At 44.9% G+C, this 22,491-nt stretch overlaps 1 protein-coding gene across 7 annotated transcripts in view; it reads right to left on the bottom strand.

Moving 5' to 3' along the window:
• The window catches only part of TMEM94 (transmembrane protein 94), a 154,988-nt gene that overhangs the window by 114,045 nt on the left and 18,452 nt on the right, over positions 1–22,491 (bottom strand). For all 7 annotated transcript variants that reach the window (XM_040330252.1, XM_040330249.1, XM_040330251.1 and 4 more), the window contains exons 5-6: positions 3,547–3,683; positions 1,223–1,425 (exon numbers count right to left, since the gene is read on the bottom strand). In XM_040330252.1, the coding sequence (XP_040186186.1) occupies positions 1,223–1,425; positions 3,547–3,683 (340 nt within the window). The remainder of the gene's footprint in view (positions 1–1,222; positions 1,426–3,546; positions 3,684–22,491) is intronic.

The following is a 22,491-nucleotide window of genomic DNA, read 5'->3' as shown; positions in this document are numbered from 1 at the left end:
GTATTATTATCAATGAGTCAGCTAAAGCTTAGACTTACCTAATGAGAAAGCAGTATAGCAAAACCATTGGCAGTAAGCAGAGCTTGCCCCATGTACACTATATTACCAAAAGTATTGGGACACCTGCTTTTACACGCACATGAACTTAAATGGCATCCCAGTCTTGGTCCGAAAGGTTCAATGTTATAGACCTTGCTTTGTGCACTAGTCCAAATCATTTGGTAGAGAGGAGATTATGATGTGAAGTTGTTTTTCAGGGGTTGGGCTTGACTCCTTAGTTCCAGTGATGGGAACTTATAAGGCATCAGCAAAACTAACACATTTAGGACAATTTCATGCTCCCAACTTTGTGGGAACAGTTTGGGGATGGCCCCTTTAAACATGACTGCACAAAGAAAGGTCCATAAAGGCATTGATAAGAAAGTTTGGGGTGAAGGAAATTTACTGGCCTGCACAGATAAATTAGAGCGGAGACTACGAGTCAGGCTTTCCAATACTTTTGGTAATATAAAAATAAATCACAAATTGGACATAAAAACAGTAAGTAGAGAGGAGAGTTCCAAAAATGGAACTTCCACTTTAAGTACTGGTGGCCACATTTGGCATGTCATTTTTTGGGAGAGGAGCGGGTACCCTGTTTTTATGGGAACCCAGCTCCCACGGCTCCGGAAGATCACCTCTCCCTTTCCCTCCCTCCAATCTTCTGGGACACGTCACAGGTCCCAGAAGATTGCCCGGCCATTCAAAGCACTGCGCACACACGCACAGTGCACACCCGGCTGAGAAGACACAGCCGAGCACCCACAGGTAGAATGCCGGTGCCTCGGAGAGGAAGGGGAGAGAAGCGAGGCTTCCTGCACCCGCATCGCTGGACTGCGGGACAGGTGAGTGTCCGATTATTAAAAGTCAGCAGCTACACTTTTTGGAACTCCGCATTAATGCCTTCTTGAGCGGCATGCTTTTTGTCACAAGGGAGAAAGTTTTTTTGTTTTTGTTTTTGAGAAACTGAAATTGTATTGCAGGAATAACAGATTCGGGAGAACAGAAGTCTTTTTTTTTTTCAGAGGTGGAGGGCAGAAATGTGCTGAAATGTGGCTGAAGGACAATGGAAAAGGCTAGCTTGATAAATGATAAAAGATGATAAACTAATCAGTGTTACAATTCATACTTTTATTAAACAATGCTTTTTTTTTGTAAAGTATTAAAGTGTCTCCCTACTTACCTTCATTCCCCTGAGTGATGCAAACGACTCCTGTCCGGGCCTTAAAGCAATGACATCTCCATCCACCAGGAGGCTTACTGGAAGGTTAACAAGCCGCCCATCTCTATAAACCCAATGAAGGGACCAGGAGGGTGCTGATGGCATGTATAAGTCAGGGTACATGCTGTCTGCCCACACCAATTCATACCCGCTGTTCAGAGCCTCTGGAGAGATAAAAAGTCAGTATTGGTAGCCAATCATAAATATGTGCGATTACCTGACATTAGGTTACAGATTCAAGCTTAAGGCTCCAGGCACACTAGCCTTTTTTTTCTGCTCCTAGAAGCTAAATAGTAGACATGTGCATTAGTTTTCGTCCGAATGCATTTTCGTCCAAATTTCGGGGATTTTCGTGTTCGTTTTACCAAAAGATAACGAACGTGCAGAATCCGAACGTTCCGACATAAAAAATGCTTTGTTTTCGCTTTGTTTGCGACAACAGTTCGATATAGATAGAAGATTTACCAGGAAGGTGACAATAGTGATCTGTGTCTATCGAACCTGCTATTGAATGACTGATGCCTCGTACACACGATCGGAATTTCCGATGAAAAAAGTCAGACGGAATTTTTTCATCGGAAATTCCCGACCGTGTGTGGGCCCCCGAGAGATGATATCGCTCTAAAAACTGCTGATCCCTTGGCTTTGCTTCCATGCCACTAAACCAAAGGGTGCTGGCTATGCACAGGTACATTGGATAGAAGAAGGTCCTGGATTGCCGCACTCCTTAAAACGATGTCTTTATTATACAAATAAAATCCAAAAAACAACCAAAACTACACAGTCAAAATTAAGTGAACAACAGGAAGGTGGCTGACATGTTTCACATCATGTGATGCTTACTCATAGCTGTGTGCGGGCTCCATCAGACTTTTTTCCCATCGGAGTTTAGAAGTAGAACATGTTTTATTTTTTTCCGATTGAATAAAACGCCTTTCGGAAATTCCGATTGTCCGTGTGGAACTCAAAAACACGCATGCTCAGAATCAAGTCGACGCATGCTCGGAAGCATTGAACTTAATTTTTCTCGCCTCGTCGGAGTGTTTTACATCACCGCGTTTTGGACAGTTGGAATTTGGTCTGACAGTGTGTATGCAAGACAGCTTAAACGGAATTTCCGACAAAAAATTCCATCGGAATTATCCCTTCAGAAATTCCGATCGTGTGTACAGGGCATAACTTGATTAGTCCGAGATTATTCGACATAGAGAGAAAAGATTCAACATTATAGAGACATGAATATTCCACGAAGCAGCTGAAAACATACAATCACCACGAGCGGACATTTATGGTCAAATGCTCCGCTCATGTTGGTTGACTAGTAATAATAATTAATAAATATTATTACTAGTCATACAACATTAGAATTCTACTGTAGCTTGTGGGCGGAGCATTGGACTGAAAATGTACGATTGTGGCGTCTTAGAGTTTAGCTGCTCCGTCAAATCTTCTTAGAACATTCGACAGACCCCAATGACAGATTCGACCTTAATTTATTCGGATGTTCAGACTAATGCATTTTTTTTAACAAAACAAAAAAGAATTTCAGGAGTAACAAAATAAATTTTTTGACAAAAACGGAATTCCGAAACGAAATATTTCAGTGTGCACATGTCTACTAAATAGTGTTATCCGATGTGCTCATGCACACTACTTTAGGTTATTAGTGGTATTTGAGCATCAGTGTCTAGGAGCAGAAAAAAAAATTTTTGTAGAGTTTCTTGGAGTGTTTTTCCAGCAGAAACTCTCCCAAATGCTCCCAATAGCATTTTCTTAGCTTTTTTTCCCCTCTTTTACTGCAAAAATGCTAATACAACACACCAATGCTCCTAAAACGCTCTTAAAGCGGTGTCCTGCCAAAAAAAAAAAAATATTAAAAGCCAGCAGCTATTTCCGAGTCTCTCCGTGCCCCCCACCCACAACTCTGGCCACATGCGGTATTGCATGCCATAGAAGTCAATGTGTAACAAATTATCTTCGTTTCCATCGACTTCTATGGGGAAACTCGCTTTGATATGCGAGTGCTTTGGATTACAAGTATTCTCCTGGAACAGATTATGCTTGCAATCCAGAGTTCCACCGTATATACAAATGAATATCACTTGTGTAGACAGCAAGTATGCAGCAAAACATCACAACATAAATCCTGGCAAAGGAGCACAAAGCCATATGTTGCCATCAAATACACTAGAATGTATATAATGTGAAGTTTCTGTTTGCTATTTAAGCTGGGTGACCTTTCTGTATATTTCTATATATGCATACCAACAAGAGAGGTCACATACCATCAATCTGTGCGATGATCCTCTGTACTCTGACGTCCACCTCTTGCTGTCTGAGCTGTTCTTGTCGTCTCATCAAGAAGAGATCCAGCACAAGTAATAGAAATAGGGCGCATGCATTTCCCACTTCTGATCCCTGGCTGAGGGAAGAAATCACACATATAAATGCCCAGATTGGTAGTGCAAATACTTTTACATGGCAAATATGCTTTACAATAGTTTAACATATTTAAAACCACTTTGGCAATAGTTTTACTCCAAGAAGTTTTGTTTTGAGGGTCAACCAAATGCTTAACCTCTTCCATACCAGTCCTATTCTGGCACTCCTCTCGTACATATAAAAAATCATTTGCTGGAGGCGCATGCGCGGAGGCGTCCAAGATGGCCGCGTAAGCCAGGAGCTCCGCTCTGCCTCAGCCCCACGTCGGCCCTAGCACCGGATTCACGGCGGTGCCAAGCTCCCGAGGGTTGGAATCGATAGGGGAACGCTCGGTCGAGCTCCCCATGTATAGCAGCGCGGTCCGGAGAGGCCTGGGGACGAGTTACACGGTGCTGGATACTCAGACCGATTCCAAGATGGCGGCCGCGCCTCAGCCACAGTTACCTCACACAGGAGGAAGCGCTGACTTGAGGCAAGTGATCGCCCCTGCCACATTAAACTTTCCTCCTATGCCGGTCCAAGGCTCACCAGGCTCCCTGTCACCAATATCAGCCGCCTCAGGTATCCAGTCAGACTCCCCACTGGTCCACTATACTGGCCCTGCAAAGGGGGTAACACAGGCTTTACCAGTCTCTATAGCTGCTGGTCACTCAGAATTTGAGATACCTCAGAATGCAGGGGAGCTCTTTTTGAAGTTCTCTGAACTACTTGAGCGAGGCCTGGCCCAAACAGCAGTTAATATTACTAAGGAAATACATGCTGACTTCCAGAATCTGGGCTCCAGGATGGAGATTATAGAAAATAAATTGGACATCACTATATCTAGAACTAACCAGAACACCGACCAAATACAATCACTTCAGGAGCAACTGGACGTGGCCCTTAATAGAATTGACGACCTCGAGAATCGTTCCAGAAGGGACAATTTCAGGGTGAGGGGTCTCCCTGAGTCCGTTACAGATATCCCTAAAGCTATTCAGGACCTCATCAAAAGCATGATTCCCTCTATTGCATCTCACAAGCTGGAGCTGGACAGGGCTCATAGGTCCCTGGGTCCCCTGAGGAAGGATGGATCTCCCAGGGATATCATAGTAAAACCCCATTACTACTCAGTGAAAGAGGAGGTCATGAGGGCCTCCCGTCAGCAACCCCGCATATCATTCCTGGGTCAGGACATTCAAATTTTTGCTGACATCTCCGCCGCAACCATACAAAGACGCAGATCGCTGAAACCTCTATTGCTGATTTTGTCCCAGAAGGACATCAAATACTGGTGGGGATTTCCGTTCGCCTTAAAATTTGCCTTCAAAGGCAAAACTCACGCCTTTACCACGCTATCTGAGGGAGAAAAAATTCTGCTAGCCTTGAAACTGATCTCGCTGGACTCAGCAATGGACACGTCAAATTTACCACCAGGTTCATCCAAACGGCCCACTCCGGCTAGTCCCTTATCCCCCACATGGCACACGAGCAAAAGCAGACGCACCAAAGATGCCACAAAGACTTGAACTAGTCATTATATCAGTCTTGCTCACTGTTTCGTTGCTTCCCCCCTGTTGGTGTTTTTTATGGGGGATCTTATACCTGTTAGGTATAACGGTTCTGGGTCTCCTATCCGTGGCTGGGGACTCATGTAACCCCCCTTCAAATTCTTGATTCTGTTTAGTTTTCTAGTTTCATGTTCCTCGCACTGACCGTGATCCGTATAGTTTTTACATGAAATGCGATAGTATACATTTAGAGTATTGTTTGATACGCTATCACTTCCTTGATTACTCTAAGGGTTGATAGGGGCTGAGGCAGTTGCCTTGCGCCTCAGACCATCCCTGGACGGTGATTATATCGCTGTCAAGGTTTGGTCCTGTAGCCCGAGTTAAGGGCTATGTTATTGGTTCGACTGACGAAGGTGGAATGGATTTTTATCCCTTCCACGTTCGTTGTGTGGATATATTTTATACCTTGAAATGCATTATCTCTTTTTTTGTTTGCTCTCTTGTCCTTGCTCTCACTAATCTGTTTGATTGCCAGTTTGTGCTTATGTCATCCCGCCTACAGTACTCCAGGCCTTGGTCCAGTTCCTAGTCCATATCGTTGTCTCCCATGCCTCCCTATCGATGGGGTAAGTTCCAAATTGCACTCATTCTGCTCTCACAATGACTTCATCACATAACTCGGCCTTGCCGAACGTGGTTAGAGTTGCCTCACACAATGTTCAGGGTTTGAACTCACCCGTTAAGAGAAGGAAGGTGTTTCATTCTTACCACTCCCAGAGGATGTCAGTTGTCCTATTGCAAGAGACCCATTTTCCGGCCACTTACACGCCATCCTTTTTGCACGCGCAGTATCCACAATTTTTTCTGGCTAACGCCGAGGATAAAACGAGAGGGGTGGCAATCCTTTTCGCGAAAACTTGCAAATTTAACCCTCGGCTGATACATAGGGATCCAAATGGTAGGTTCCTGCTGGTCAAAGGTGAACTAGATGACCTTCTAGTGTCATTTATTTCATACTATGCTCCCAACAGAGGACAGACCGAATTTTTTAAAACTACGTTTGATACCTTGGAACCTTTATTAGAGGGAATGATAGTGTGTGGAGGAGACTCCAATATTGCATTTGACCAAAGCCTGGACAAATCCAAACCTCTAGCTACTGCATTGACCCGCCCAACTAGAGCCAGCTCGCACATAGCAAAATTGATATATCAGCATAATCTTGTAGACATTTGGAGGGAACTTAACCCAAATAAAAAGGATTACTCCCACTATTCCCACCCGCATCAATCATACTCTAGGATTGACCATATATTTATATCTGCCAGACATATCCCCTTGATTACTAAAGCTAATATTACGGACACAGCCCTGTCGGACCACTCTATGGTGGTTTGCTCGTTACAAACTCAAAACTCAGAATCCCACAAATCCCACTGGAAATTGAACGAAACCTTATTACACGACCCAAATGTGGTCTTAGAGATTGAAGGGGCCATCAAGAAATATTTTAGGTTGAATGACGTAGAAGGGATCTCGGCTGAGATATTATGGGCAGCCCACAAAGCTACCATCCGTGGCAAGATCATCCAGATAGCCTCTAAACGGAAAAAGGAAAAGTCTGCGGAGGTAATGAGGCTTGAGAAAGATTTCATAGCCCTGCGCAGACAACATAAGAAAGACCAGACGACGGTTCAGGCCCCGCAGCTTGATGCCGCTCGACTAGCTTTAAATTTAGCATTGACAGTTAGGGCGGAACGGTCGTTAAATTGGTCTAACGCTAGATTTTATTTACATAGGAACAAGATGAACACGATGTTAGCCACTAAACTCTCGCCGAGATTCCGAACGTTTGCTCTACCTAAAATTAAGACCAGGGATGGGACCACGACCCTTAACCCTAAACGCATATTGCAAGAATTTGAAACCTTTTATGCCTCCCTATATCAGGGATCGGGGATGGCCAAACACTCCGAGGTCAATTCCTTTTTGGACCGGCTAGTGATTCCGAACCTACAGGAGAGTCATGTAGACTTGATGGAGGCTCCGATCTCCACGGAAGAAACTATAGAGGTAATCAAGAGACTTAAGGATGGTTCGGCCCCTGAGCCGGATGGCTTCTCAGTAACATATTACAAGACTTTTTATGAAACCCTGGCCCCTCGCCTCACTAAATTTTTCAATTCAAAACGGGGGAGGGAGGGCGGATCCATGCACCCGAATTTAAATGAGGCGTTTATATCAGTCATCCCCAAACCAGATAAGGATTCGGAGCTCGTTGAAAATTATAGACCTATCTCTCTAATCAACAACGATTTAAAAATACTGACCAAGATTCTAGCCAACAGGTTAAATTCTTTTATAAAAATTTATATCCATAGGGACCAGGTTGGTTTCATCCCTGGTAGGCAGGGCCCTGACCAGGTGAGGCGAACAATCGATGTCGTCTCTTTGCTTCAGTCTGGTTGGGATGGGAGCCCGCGGCAGGAAGGACTCCTCCTGTCATTAGACCTACGGAAGGCGTTTGACTCCGTATCTTGGTATTATCTCTTCGAGATTTTGCGGCGTTGGGGCTTTGGCGAACAATTCCGAGGTCTGTTGAAATCCCTCTACTCTGAACCCAGTGCACGGGTCAAATTACAGGGATTTTTTTCGGGCCCTATTAGAATTGCCAGAGGTACTAGACAGGGTTGTCCCTTATCCCCTTTGATTTTTGCAATAGCGATGGAGACATTGGCTATTGCGATTAGGTCTGAACCGGATATTAAGGGGGTTTCCTGTGGCTCCCAAATCCATAAATGCGCCCTTTTTGCAGACGATCTTCTTCTGTTTATTTCCTCTCCGATCACCTCTCTCCCAATTCTATGCAATTTACTTGAGTCTTTCGGGAAGATCTCGGGTCTGCGGGTTAACTGGAATAAATCCCAAGCCTTAAACATCTCCACCAGCCCCTCAGTGATCGATCATTTGAAATCCTATTTTGAATTCCAATGGGCCGAATCATCCATTCGTTACTTAGGCATAAACCTCACAGCCAAAATTGAACATCTTTACCAGGCTAATTTTCCCCCTATATTTCGTAAACTAGAATCGGATCTCCAGACGTGGGCTCGACATAAACTCTCTTGGACGGGTAGGGTTAATGCAATCAAAATGACTCTTCTACCAAGGTTACTCTACCTGTTTAGATCTCTACCGATAGCTGTTAAAAAAGACCAACTTAGATCGCTTCAGGGCAAAATCCTGAAATTCGTTTGGGAAGGTAAAGGTTATAGATTGGCACAAAATGTCCTATACGGGCTCAGAACACAAGGAGGTCTTGGACTTCCGAACCTGTTTAAATATTACCAAGCTGCTAGACTAGCCCAATTTTCTTCCATTTTTGCGGAATGTGAAAAGCCAGAGTGGATAGATATAGAGAGTTTGGCGATCCCTAATCTTTCGATAGAGAGCCTTTTCTGGTCACCCCAGAAATCTAGACCCGCAATACTGTCCCCCACATTGTCGCAATCTTTCAGACTCTGGGATGGTCTGAGACACCTTCCTTATTTGGTCTCGGAGGCTAAGCCTTTGACACGGATCTTCCTCAACCCTCAGTTTGCCATGGGGATGGACACTACAGCTTTCCAATGGTGGCTTGACAAAGGGATCTATAGAATAGGCGACTTTCTGTCAGCCACTGGCCCACTTTCACTGGAACATTGTGTGAGGACTCTGGACTTGCCTCTATCGGAAAGACTCCGGTACTCCCAAATTTTTAACTTTGTGTCATCCTTTTGGACTGACAATTTCAGGTATGCAACTCTTACTAGCTACGAAAGATGGTGTAAACAAATGAAGGAACACAAAGGGGGTATATCTACAATATATACAGCTTTATCTGAGGTGTCCTCAAAATTTTCATATATGGAGGCATGGGAGAGAGACCTGCGGATGACCTGGGACCTGGATAGGTGGCACAAGGTAGGAATGAGAACTTTTAAAGGTTTGGGGAATACATCTTTAGTTGAAGCTAACATGAAGGTTTTGATGAGGTGGTACCTGGTTCCCAGTAGGTTGGCGGCAATGTTCCCTACGTCTTCCCCGTTATGCTTTCGCTAATGCCAAGCCCAAGGTACGATGCTTCATGTCTGGTGGGAGTGTCCCAGAATCAGGGGGTATTGGAACAGAATCTTTTGCCTTATCAGAAAAGTTACGGGGGTACCGGTGTTGAAATCTCCGCATATTGCTCTACTAGGGTCCGATATCCCTCGGGTCTCCAAATCCATACAAAAATTGATCGCTTTCATGCTCATAGGAGCAAAAACCAATTTGGCGGCGGCCTGGAAGCAACCAAGGGTCTCTTTCTTGGCAGCCAAGAGGAAGATATCATGGATTATGACCCAGGAAAAAATGGTCAGCTCTATCTCTAATACAAATGACATATTTGAGGCCACATGGGAGCCCTGGGCCAGACACGTTGGCGTCTCTCTTTCGACGGGTCATGCATCGCCTCCTTCGGGCACTTAACTGGTCAACTGGCAATCAACTGTTCTACCTTTCTTTTTTCCTATCTTTTCCTCCTTCTTTTCTTCTATCTCCGGTACAATCTCTTCTTCGTTAATTTAGATTATTTATTCTACTAGTCTGTTAATAGTTATTATTTTCATGGGACCGCCCTAGGGGAAGGGGGGAGGGGGGGAGAATAGTGGGGAGTGGGAGGTCTTTCTCCTCACACGTTCCATGGGAAAGGACGGGATGTCTAGCGCTCTATCCAGCACCATTGGTGGGGTCCTGGGTTATCTAGGGTCACAGAAGTCTGTTATTAATATTAACTTGTGATCTGCTCTTATCCGACACAGTTTGCTCCCTTTACGGGGTGTCGGATTAGACTCCTGTTGGAGTGCTTTGGTTTGGTTTCTCGTCCTTCGATAGCTTATCCTACACATGGTTGGGTATGTGATCTCCTATGTTGACATGGGAGTATAGTCTGCTCTCTTGAGTTATTTACTGCGTGGGTTACATTTTTTTTTTTTCTTTTTGATCTCTCCCGGCTGCTCACTCTCTATGTGGTCCGATTTATCCAAGATGTAAAGTGAAGTTTTGCTTGTATCATTATTATTAGTTTGTCTCTGACTTTTTGTCATGGAATGTACTGAGAGCTTTATGTTGTACATCTTTTTTTTTCCTTCAATAAAATAAAACATTAAATAGAAAAAAAAAATCATTTGCTAGAAAATCACTCAGAACCCCCAAACATTATACAGGCATACCCCACTTTTAAGTACACAATGGGACCAGAGCATGTATGTAAAACGAAAATGTACTTAAAGTGAAACAATACCCTTTTTCACTTCTAGGGGGTCAGGGGCTGTAGTGGGGGTGTCAAGAGCTGTAGTTGAGGTCCCAGGGGCTGTAGTGGGGGTGTCAGGGGCAGACTGGAACAGGGTGGGGTATGATCTCGAAGCCGAGTGGAGCCAAACAATCAGCAGAGCTGTCCTCTGGCCTTTCCGGCTGTTTCCGAGGATCTTCGGCGCCCCCTACCTCTGGCCGTATGCGGTATTGCATGCCATTGAAGTCAATGCAGAACTAATTATTTTTGTTTCCATTGACTTCAATGGGGAAACTCGTTTTGATATACAAGTACTTTGGATTACGAGCATTCTCCTGGAATGAATTATGCTCGTAATCCAAGGTTCCACTGTATATTTTATATATATTTATAAGCAGAGACCCTAGGGAATAAAATGGCAGTCGTTGCAGCTTTTTATCTCACACAGTATTTGTGCAACAATTTTTCAAACGTGTTTTTGGGGGTTTTTGGGTTGGAATTTTTTTTGTAACCTTGGTCAGATCTGTGCCTTGCCACAATTCTGTCTCTGAGCTCTTCAGGCAGTTCCTTTGACCTCAAGATTTTCATATAGCCAGGTGTGTGGCTTTCCTAATCAAGTCCAATCAGTATATACAAACACAGCTGGACTCAAATGGTGAAGGTGTAGAACCATCTCAGGCTGGGTTCACACTACTACACTACTTTCATCCTTCTTTGCTCTGCTACATTGGTCCTACATTTATCCTACATTGGTCCTACATCCATCCTACTTTCATGAACAGGATACTACTTTGGTCCGACTTCAATGATATTCAATGGGTTGAAGTAGGATCAATGTAGGACCAAAAGTAGTACAGGGAGCATTTTCAAAGTCGGACCGACTTGTGTAGGACCAGTTAAGACGGCTCTCATAGGGAAACATTGATTTTCACACATCATGCTACATGAGGCTCCCAATGTAGGACTGTTTGTCGGACAAGTGTGAACCCAGCCTTACACTTGTCCGACAAACGGTCCTGCAATATAACAAAGAGTGAAAAATTTAAGGGGGTCCGAATACTTTCCGTACCCACTGTACAGCAAGTCACTTCTACTATAAAAAAAAAAAAGTATTCATACCCCTTGAAATTTTCCACATTTTGTCATGTTACAACCAAAACCGTGAATGTATTTTATTGGGATTTAATGTGATAGAGCAACACAAAGTGTCACATAATTGTGAAGTGGAAGGACAATGATAAATGGATTTCACAATATTTTACAAATATGTGAAAAGTGTGGCGTGTATTTGTATTCAGCCCCCTTAAATCAGTACTTTGTAGAACCACCTTTCACTGCAATTACAGCAGTAAGTCTTTTTGGGGATGTCTCTACCAGCTTTGCACATCTAGAGAGGGACATTTTTTCCCATTCTTCTTTGCAAAATATCTCAAGCTCTGTCTGATTGGATGGAGAGCATCTGTGATCATCAATTTTCAAGTCCTGCCACAGATTCTCAATTGGATTTAAAGTGGTTGTAAACCCACTTTTTTTACTTTTACCTACAGGTAAGCCTATAACAAGGCTTACCTGTAGTTAATATCTCCTAAACCTGCATGGTTTAGGAGATATTCCCCTCGCAATGCGCTGCGGCGCATGCGCAGGGGGGATCTACGGCGAAAGGACCGGCAGCCGCCGGACCTTGCCGAGTTTTAAATCGCACGCACGGGAGTGACATCATCGCCGCTCCAGCCAATCACAGTGCTGGAGCGGCGATACCCGGAAGACACGCCGAGGCAAGATGAAATCTCGCTCGGCGTGGACCAGGTAAGTGCTACACACCTCGTTCCGAGGTAAGTATTTCATAATGAGCTAATATGCGGTGCATATTAGCTCATTATGACTCTTTACTACAGGAAAAAAAAAAATGTCATGCGGGTTTACAACCGCTTTAAGTCTGGATTTTGACTGGGCCATTCTAACACATGAATATGTTTTGATCGAAACCATTCTATTGTAGCTCTGGCTGTATGTTTAGGGTCGTTGTCCTGCTGGAAGGTGAACGTCTGTCCCAGTTTCAAGTCTTTTGCAGACTCCAACAGGTTTTCTTCTAAGATTGCCCTGCATTTGGTGCCATTCCTTGCTCCCGTGTCACAGCCTTTGATTGCTATCAATTGGTCTAATGAGGAGGGAGACATCAGCGGAAGCCGCTGCGCTCATGCACATCGCTGGATCATATAAGGTTTAGGTAAGGAAAAGCAGGGTGCTGAGGGGAAGCTGCAGCACATAAGATTAAAGTGTGGCTTCTGAAGATCAAGAACCAGATTGAGATCCATCCCAAGGGGGTACAGGGGAACAATCAGGGGAAGAGATGTGAACTACTGACTGAACAAAGACTTTTAGAGAGTGAGAAGCCAAAAGGTGTCTGAAACAGAATGGTCAAGGCCAAGATGTGCCCCTAATGGTACGCAAGGCCACCCGTTGGCCCAAACCAGATTAAAAAAATGGCAGGATACATCCCATGGAGTACCTTCTAGGGTTAAAATTCATCGACTTGTACCAAGCAAAGTAGGTCTTCCAGGAGCCATAGGAGACTTTACAAGAAGCCCGCTTCCTAGACTTCATGAGAGTAAAAATTTACTATATTCAAAAAGGCTCCCGTCTCCCAGGACTGTGCATTTAATAGCAAAGCAGTTAAAGCCAGTGACCAAGAAGCAGGATGCAACACAGAGTGTCTGCCAGACAAGGATATGTGTGTGAGCCACTCATGCTGAATGGGAATGAAGTTCTGTACCCACTGCTGTGAGCGCTGGCTGGGAAGGGTGCTTATCTATGCTCCAGGCAATGGTAGAGAGTGACTAGATGTCCCAGGGGCCGCACATCAAGTCAAGACCTGCTGTATATTAGTGAATGGCAGTCTTAGCCTGGAAAGGAAGGATGAGGCAGCACTATGTGCCAAGGATAGCGTCAGAAGCAAAATCGAGGCAGCCCCACATCCTCCAACAAGTGAGGTCCAGAGTACGGTACCTCAAGGCTCCATTCTGATCTGGCAGCTGCATGCAGAGCTGCAATGGCTATTGTGCAGCCAAGTGGTGAGTTATCAACTTGGAAAGAAAAATCAAGAGAGAGTAGAGAGAGAAACCACCATAGAAGAAGGCATGTTTATCTCCATAGAGAGAATAGGTCAATCACCTAAGGACCCCAAGCATGAAACTGAGGTTAGCAGTGGAAGGGGTTATATAGGGGGAAATCTGTGTCCTGTACGATCAGAGTTTTTTTTTTCTTTTACATACACTGATCTAACATGCGGATATAATTTCAAAATACCCAGGGATCCTGCCATTAAGGTTCTTATTCAGGTACCTCCTGCTATGGGGTTACAATGCTTTGTCACCATCTCCCATTTGTTCTACTGCATCGTCACCCTGTTAAACATACTATTAGTGGAGACTACATGTGCATTGCACAGGCATGGGCCGTTGTTGTCACCATGAGGAAATCTACCCTAAGGAATGCCATGCAGCCATTCCTGGAAACCAGGAATGTAGACAGGAACTTGCTTCAAAGAGTCTGCATGAGATCAGCAGTGCAGCCATGCAAGAAAGGTTAGAATAAAAAGCTAAAAAATTATAGCTTTACAATCACTTAACCACTTGACAACTGGGCACTTAAACACCCTTAATAACCAGACCAATTTTCAGCTTTTGGTGCTCTCACGTTTTGAATGACAATAACTCAGTCATACAACACTGTAACCAAATGAAATTTTTGTCCTTTTTTTCCCACAAATAGAGCTTTCTTTTGGTGGTATTTGATCACCTCTGCGTTTTTTTTTTTCCCGCTATTAATGAAAAAAGAACGAAAATTTTGTAAAAAAATGAATTTTTCTTCATTTCTATCATATCATTTTGTAAAAAAGTAATTTTCCTCATACATTTGGCCTAAAATGCATACTGCTACATATTTTTGGTAAAAAAAAAAAAAAATTTGGATATTATTTAGTCTGGGTGAAAGTTATAGGGTCTACAAGCTTTGGTACCAATTTCTGAAAATTGAACAATTTGATCACACCTGAAGTACTGACAGCTTCTCTCATTTCTTGAGACCCTAACAAGCCAATAAAGTACAAATACCCCCCAAATGACCCCTTTTTGGAAAGTAGACATTCCAAGGTAGTTAGTAAGAGTCATAGTTAGTTTTTTGAAGTTGCCATTTTTTCCCACAATTCTTTGCAAAATTAAGATTTTTTTTTTTTTTTTTTTTCATACCAATATTGTCATTATAACAGGTTATTTCTCTCACATGGCATGTATATTCCACAAATGACACCCCAAAATATATTCTGCTGCTCCTCCTGAGTATGGCGATACCACATGTGTGAGACTTTTACACAGCGTGGCCACATACAGAGGCCCAACACCGAAGTAGCAACTTCAAGCATTCTAGGAGCATAAATTACACATCTAATCTCTCAACCACCTATTACACTTTTGAAGGCCCTGGAGCACCAGGACAATGGAAACGCCCACAAAGTGACCCCATTTTGGAAAGCTAACACCCCAACGTATAATCTATGAGGCATAATGAATCTTTTGAACAGTTTATTTTTTTGCAGATGTTTTTGGAAAATGTGGAAAAAAAATTAAAACGCATTTTTTTTACACAAAGTTGTCCATTTATAGGATATTTCCAACACATAGCATGTACATAGCAAAAATTACACCCCAAAATGTATTCTGCTGCTCCTCCTGAGTATGGCGATACCACATGTGTGAGACTTTTACACAGCGTGGCCACATACAGAGGCCCAACACCGAAGTAGCAACTTCAAGCATTCTAGGAGCATAAATTACACATCTAATCTCTCAACCACCTATTACACTTTTGAAGGCCCTGGAGCACCAGGACAATGGAAACGCCCACAAAGTGACCCCATTTTGGAAAGCTAACACCCCAACGTATAATCTATGAGGCATAATGAGTCTTTTGAACAGTTCATTTTTTTGCAGATGTTTTTGGAAAATGTGGAAAAAAAATGAAAACGCATTTTTTTTACACAAAGTTGTCCATTTATAGGATATTTCCAACACATAGCATGTACATAGCAAAAATTACACCCCAAAATATATTCTGCTGCTCCTCCTGAGTATGGCGATACCACATGTGTGAGACTTTTACACAGCCTGGCCACATAGAGACCCAACATCCAAGAAGCACCATCAGGTGTTGTAGGGACACAAATTACACATCCAATTTCCTTACAATCTATCACATTTTTGAAGGCCCTTCATATTTCTAACACAGCATGTACATACCAAGAATTACACCCTAAAATACATTCTGCTGAGTAATGGGTAAAAAAAAAAAGAAGATTACCTGTGGTTTTAGTAGTGCAATTGTCCACAGGAAGAGAGCCCTGATCCAGGCAGCAGGCAGGGACGTGGTCAGCGACAATGAATGGAATTGTCCAGGCAGCAATATTGTTCATAGTCGGTACATAGCCAGCAGTGCCAAAATATTGGTCCTGGTAGTAAGGCCAGGAAAGAATGGGGACAGGGGTAGAGGCTTCTCCCACCCAAATCTCTTTGAAGCCTCCGGGCAACCAGACCCTAATCTGGGAATGAGAAAACTAAAAAATTAGTTTTTTCATCCAGAAAAACAATTCTGGAGCCCCTCACATGTGTGAGACTCCTGTGTTCCCACTAGCATAGCAGGGTAAAAGATCAATCCAAGGGGCAGGCAAAAAACGTGGTCAAACAGTCCAGGGTCAATTCCAGAGCAGGCAGATGTAGGTACAGTTTAGGGTTAGGCAAAAGAGTGGTCGTATAACAAGCCAGGGTCAGTTCCAGAGAAAGCAGAGGTATTTTTAGCATTAGGCAAAATCGTGGTCGTATAAAACAGTCCAGGGTCGGTAACGGAGAAGGCAGAGGTAGGTACAGTGCAGTGGCATAAGGGGTGTGGAGGAAAATGACAGGGAATTTGAATTTTGTTTACCTAAAAATTTTCAATAGTGTGGTAACGGCGGAAACATGCACCTAAACAGAGGCCTGGTTGGGAGGGACAATCGGGACAATAAACTGTTGTGTCTCTTCTGACTCCTCCTCTGGCGCACACCCGACATTTCTTCTGACGGGCTGCACCTGTTCGACGGGGGGGGATTTTGTCAGGAAAGTGCCGTTCGTGAAGTCTGCTCACGCAATCAGTGCGAAGAATGTCTGGTGGCATTTCAGGGAACAAAAGGGCGGTGATAACGTCTTCTTGGTAGAGTAGATATGGAACGGGATTCTGTGTTGCTTTTTTGTAGATAACATAAGAGTTATAGAAGGCCAAACTGAAAAAGTAAATGGACACTTTTTTATACCAGTGACGGGATTTTCGGGAGGGAAGATAGGGTTCAATCATCTGGTCATTGAAGTCTACGCCACCCATAAATAAATTGTAGTCGTAGACACAAGATGGTTTCTGCACTGGGCCGCTTCTTTTGGGGACTTCCACGTAGGTGTCATTGTGGATGGTGGTGAGCATGTGGACATCTCGTCTGTCCCTCCACTTGACAGCCAATAGCTCCTGGTTCCGTAAAGACGTCGTCTCTCCTCGTCTCGGCTTCTGATTCACCAATTTTTGGGGGAAGCCCTTTCTGTTTATTCTCACTGTGCCACATGCTGGGGTGTCTCTCCGGTAAAGATTTCTAAACAGGGGCAAGCTAGTATAAAAATTGTCCACGTAAAGGTGGTATCCTTTTCCAAGTAGTGGATAGATGAGCTCCCAGACGGCTTTTCCACTTGTTCCGATGTATTCGGGGCATTCGGGGGGATGTAGTTGGGAGTCCTTCCCTTCGTAAACAATGAAGGAGTAGATGTACCCCGTGTCTCGGTCACACAGTTTGTACATCTTCACCCCATATCGGGCCCTTTTGCTTGGGATGAATTGTTTAAAGCCCAGCCTGCCGTGGAATTTTACAAGGGACTCATCTACTGATATATTTTGTTGAGGGGTATATAACTGGGGGAATTTTTCAGAAAAAAAATTTAGAAGTGGCCGAATTTTAAATAATTTGTCAAAAGCAGGGTCATTTCGGGGAGGGCACTGGGTGTTGTCATTATAGTGGAGGAACCGTAGAATCATGAAGTATCGGGATCTGGGCATACGGGATGAGAAGACGGGCATGTGGTGGATGGCTTTGGTAGACCAATAGGCGTACCCTTTGTTTTTTTTTGAGAGACCCATATTGAAGGTCAGGCCTAAGAATATTTTAAACTCCTCTACGGTCAGGTCTCTCCAATGAAAGGGGCGGGCATAGCTGGAATCGGGGTTGCTTAGAATAAATTGCTGAGCGTAGAGATTGCACTGGGCCACAATAGATGACAATAATTCGTCTGTAAAAACTAAATGAAAAAAATCAATCGTGTCAAAATTATCGGTGTTCACCTGTACACCTGGTTGGGCGGTGAAAGGGGGGATACTTGATGCTCCAGAATTCGAAGGCAGCCACAGGGGGTTTTGAAGGCCATAGGGAAGGCTGGCATGGCCCCTATCCCTTTGGGGCAGAGAGGACACCCTACTGGTGCCTGACCTTTGTTGCACTGCTTGCGGGGTGGACGGCACTGCTTGCGGGGTGGACGGCACTGCTTGCGGGGTGGACGGCACTGCTTGCGGGGTGGACGGCACTGCTTGCGGGGTGGACGGCACTGCTTGCGAGGTGGACGGCACTGCTCGCGAGGTGGACGGCACTGCTTGCGAGGTGGACGGCACTGCACTAGTAGTAGGCTGCTCCACGCCAGAACGCCTTCTTTTAACGGGCACAGGTTCCTCCTCTGAATCAGTATCAGACCCGCTTCCTGTTACGGGCTCATAGGCCAAATCGGAATCGGACAGAGACTCCTCACAGCTGTCATCAGACGCCCATAGTTTCTGGAAGGCCTGCTCGGTGGTAAAAAAATTTTTTGCCATACTGGTGGCTAGTGAGGCTGGACTGCAGAACACTGGTGGGCACTAGTGGCACTGCAGTGGCGCAGGTGTAACTGATGGGCAAATGTGGCACTGGTGTGGCTCTGGTTGCACTGCTGTGGCTCTGGGGTCACTGATTAGCAGGCGGCACTGGTGGGCACAGGCGTCACTGCAGTGGTGCAGGTGGAACTGGTGTGGCACTGGTGGGGCACAGATGGCACTGGTGGGGCACAGATGGCACTGGTGGGGCGCAGATGAGCACTGGTGGGGTGCAGATGAGCACTGGTGGGGCGCAGATGAGCACTGGTGGGGTGCAGATGAGCACTGGTGGGGTGCAGATGAGCACTGGTGGGGTGCAGATGAGCACTGGTGGGCACAGGTGGCACTGATGGGCACAGGTGGCACTGATGGGCACAGGCGGCACTGATGTGGCTCAGATGACACTGGTGTGGCACTGGTGTGGCTCAGATGACACTGGTGCGGCACTGGTTTGGGACAGGCGGCACTGGTTTGGTACAGGCGGCACTGGTGTGGCACAGGTGGCACTGATGGGCACAGGCGGCACTGATGGGCACAGGTGGCACTGATGGGAACAGGCGGCACTGATGTGGCAAAGATGACACTGGTGTGGCACTGGTGTGGCTCAGATGACACTGGTGCGGCACTGGTTTGGTACAGGCGGCACTGGTTTGGTACAGGCGGCACTGGTTTGGTACAGGCGGCACTGGTGTGGCACAGGTGGCACTGATGGGCACAGGCGGCACTGATGGGCACAGGTGGCACTGATGGGCACAGGCGGCACTGATGTGGTTCAGATGACACTGGTGTGGCTCAGATGACACTGGTGCGGCACTGGTTTGGTACAGGCGGCACTGGTGTGGCACAGGCGGCACTGGTGTGGCACAGGCGGCACTGGTGTGGCACAGGCGGCACTGGTGTGGCACAGGCGGCACTCGTGGGCACAGGCGGCACTCGTGGGCACAGGCGGCACTCGTGGGCACAGGCGGCACTTGTGGGCACTTATGGGCACAGGTGGCACTTATGGGCACAGGTGGCACTTATGGGCACAGGTGGCAGTGTTGTGGCACTGATGTGGCAGTGTTTTTACTTTTACTTTTTACTTTTGTGGCACTGGTGTTCACTGGTATAGGACAGGTGGCACTGTTGGGGCACTTGTGGGGCACAGGTGGCACAGATGGCACTAGTGGGGCACAGATGGCACTAGTGGGGCACAGATGGCACTGCCTGGGGCACAGATGGCACTTCCTGGGGGACAGATGGCACTTCCTAGGGGACAGATGGCACTGCTGGGGTAAAGATGGGGCACTGCTGGGCACTGCTGGGCACTGCTGGGGACTGCTGGGGATTGCTGGGCACTGCTGGCACTTACTACTGATTTGAAAAATCTCTCTCCTCTCACGCTGCAACGGTGTGAGGAGAGGAGAGAGATGACCTGCATCTGACCCAGACGCAGGGTTTGTTTACAAATGTGATCGCGCCGTCATTGGACGGCGCGATCACGTGGTAAGGAGCCGCGTCCATTGGCTCCTTACCGCGAGTGCTGTTGCTGCGGGTCCCGTAGACCCGGCGAGCACCGGCGATCGCGTGTGCGCGCCCGCTCGGGCGCGCACAACGCAGTCTCTGGGAGGACGTACATTGACGCCCTCCTAGAGTACAGTAACCGCTCTGTAGCCGTATTTTGGCTATAGGGCGGTTACCAACTGGTTAAAGTGTTTTTCCTTTAGTTAAACTTTAATTACTTGCTGACCGCAATACGTAGATCAGCCATAACCCAGTTTTTTTTGGCACTTTTGTTTACTAGTTTAAATCAGTATTTTTTGCTAGAATATTACTTAGAACCCCCCAAACATTATTTTTATTTTAATTTTTTTTAGCAGAGACACTAGGGAATAAAATGGCGATCATTGCAATATTTTATATCTCACACGGTATATGCACAGCGGTTTTTCAAATGCAATGGTTTTGGAAAAAAATTATTTTAATGAATTTAAAAAAAAAAAAAACAGAACACCACAACATATACCCCAATTTTTTGTAAAATGTGAAAGATGATGTTACACCATGTAAATAGATACCTAACATTTTACACTAAGATTGTGCACGCTTGTGGAATGGTGACAAACTACGGTATTTAAAAAAGCTTTAAACACCTTTGCAGGTTATCTGTTTAGAGTTACTAGTGTACTAGTGCTAGAACTATTGCACTCGCTCCAAGGTTCACGTTGACATCTCACATCTGCGCACGAGCACAGAAAGATGGTGCGCTTAAAAAAAAAAAATGTTTTCTTATTTTACTTTTTCATTTTTATTTTGACACTGTCCCTTTAATTTTTTTAAATCACTTTTATTCCAATTACAAGGACTGTAAACATCCCTTGTAATATAAATAAGGATGACAGGTCCTCTTTATGGGACCCCAACTCTCTCTTCTTTACCTTTAAAAAAATATATATATATATTACACACACACACACACACACACACACACACAGGGTTTGACAAATTTGCTTGGAATCTAGGAGCCAGCTAAAAAAGTTAGGAGCCAGAAAACGCGCCCGTCCCGCCGAGCTTGCGCGCAGAAGCGAACACATATGTGAGTAGCGCCCGCATATGACAGCGGTGTTCAAACCACACATATGTAATGTATGGCCGCGATCGTTAGAGTGAGAGCAATAATTCTAGCCCTAGACCTCCTCTGTAACTCAAAACATGCATCCTGTAGAATTTTTTAAACGTTGCCTATGGAGATTTTAAAGGGTAAAAGTTTGTCGCCATTCCACGAGCGGACGCAATTTTTAAGCCTGACATGTTGGGTATCAATTTACTTGGCGCAACATGATCTTTCACAATATAAAAAAAATTGGGATAACTTTACTGTTGTCTTATTTTTTTATTAAAAAAAAGTGTATTTTTTTCCCAAAAAAAGTGCGCTTGTAAGACCGCTGCGCAAATACGGTGCGACAGAAAGTATTGCAATGACCGCCATTTTATTCTCTAGGGTGTTAGAATAAAAAATATATATAACGTTTGGGGGTTCTAAATAGAGGGAAGGAGATGGCAGTGAAAAGAGTGAAAAAACACATCAGAACTGCTAGAACTGTTTTACTTGCAATGCCAAACGGCCACCACAAGATGGCGTTAGATCACAGAAGGCCTGCAGAAGGCCGCAAAGCCGCGGCCTCAATTACCGGCGGGGGCGCACGGAGACGCAGGATCCTGTGTCTCCGTGCGCCCCCCACTTCCCCCGCTGCCTGATCGCGGCGGGCCTGCGTAATTGAGGCTGTGACTTTGCGGCCTAAGTTTCCTTCTGTGAAGGCCGCAAAGCCGCGGCCTCAATTACTGGTGGGTGCCAGGTCACAATTTCTTGTCGCAATTGCGACCGAGCGCCCAGATTTTGTCGAGCCCTGTATATATATATATATATATATATATATATATATATATATATATATATAAATAAAATAATGATCTTTTGCGTTAAAAAAAAAAAAAAAAAAAAAAAAAAAAAGGATGCATTTCCAGCCTGGAACGGTAGTAACTTCATGTCATCTCTCCGCTCCTCCAAGGCCATAGAGGCAATCTAATAGTATCTACTCTTTGATCGCTTATGGGAGCAGCCAGTCTCACCGATGGATAATTTCTCAGGTGAACAGAAACTGTACGCCAGAGAAACACCAGCAAGCTGCGAGAGAGTTACAGGGGGCGTCCCCTCCTGCAGCTCTGGAAAGCGTTCCAGCGGCTCATGAGCCGCTCGGACTGCTTTCATGAGAAAACGAGCTGCAAAAAACAAATACCAGGGTTATGGCTGATCTACATATTGCGGTCAGCAAGTAATTAAAGTTTAACTAAAGGAAAAACACTTTAAGTGATTGTAAAGCTATAATTTTTTTAAATAATAAACATGTTATACTTACTTTTTCTGTGCAATGGATTTGCAAAGAGCCCTGTTTTTAGCTTTACCGCCACTTTAAATGTTATTTTTATTGCCATCTGTGTCCCCATTAGGGACTATGTGTCCTGGATACCATTATCAGCAA

This window comes from Rana temporaria, chromosome 12 (genome assembly GCF_905171775.1).
Source record: "Rana temporaria chromosome 12, aRanTem1.1, whole genome shotgun sequence".
Classification (NCBI taxonomy): domain Eukaryota; kingdom Metazoa; phylum Chordata; class Amphibia; order Anura; family Ranidae; genus Rana; species Rana temporaria.
This window is presented reverse-complemented; position numbering and strand designations above follow the sequence as displayed.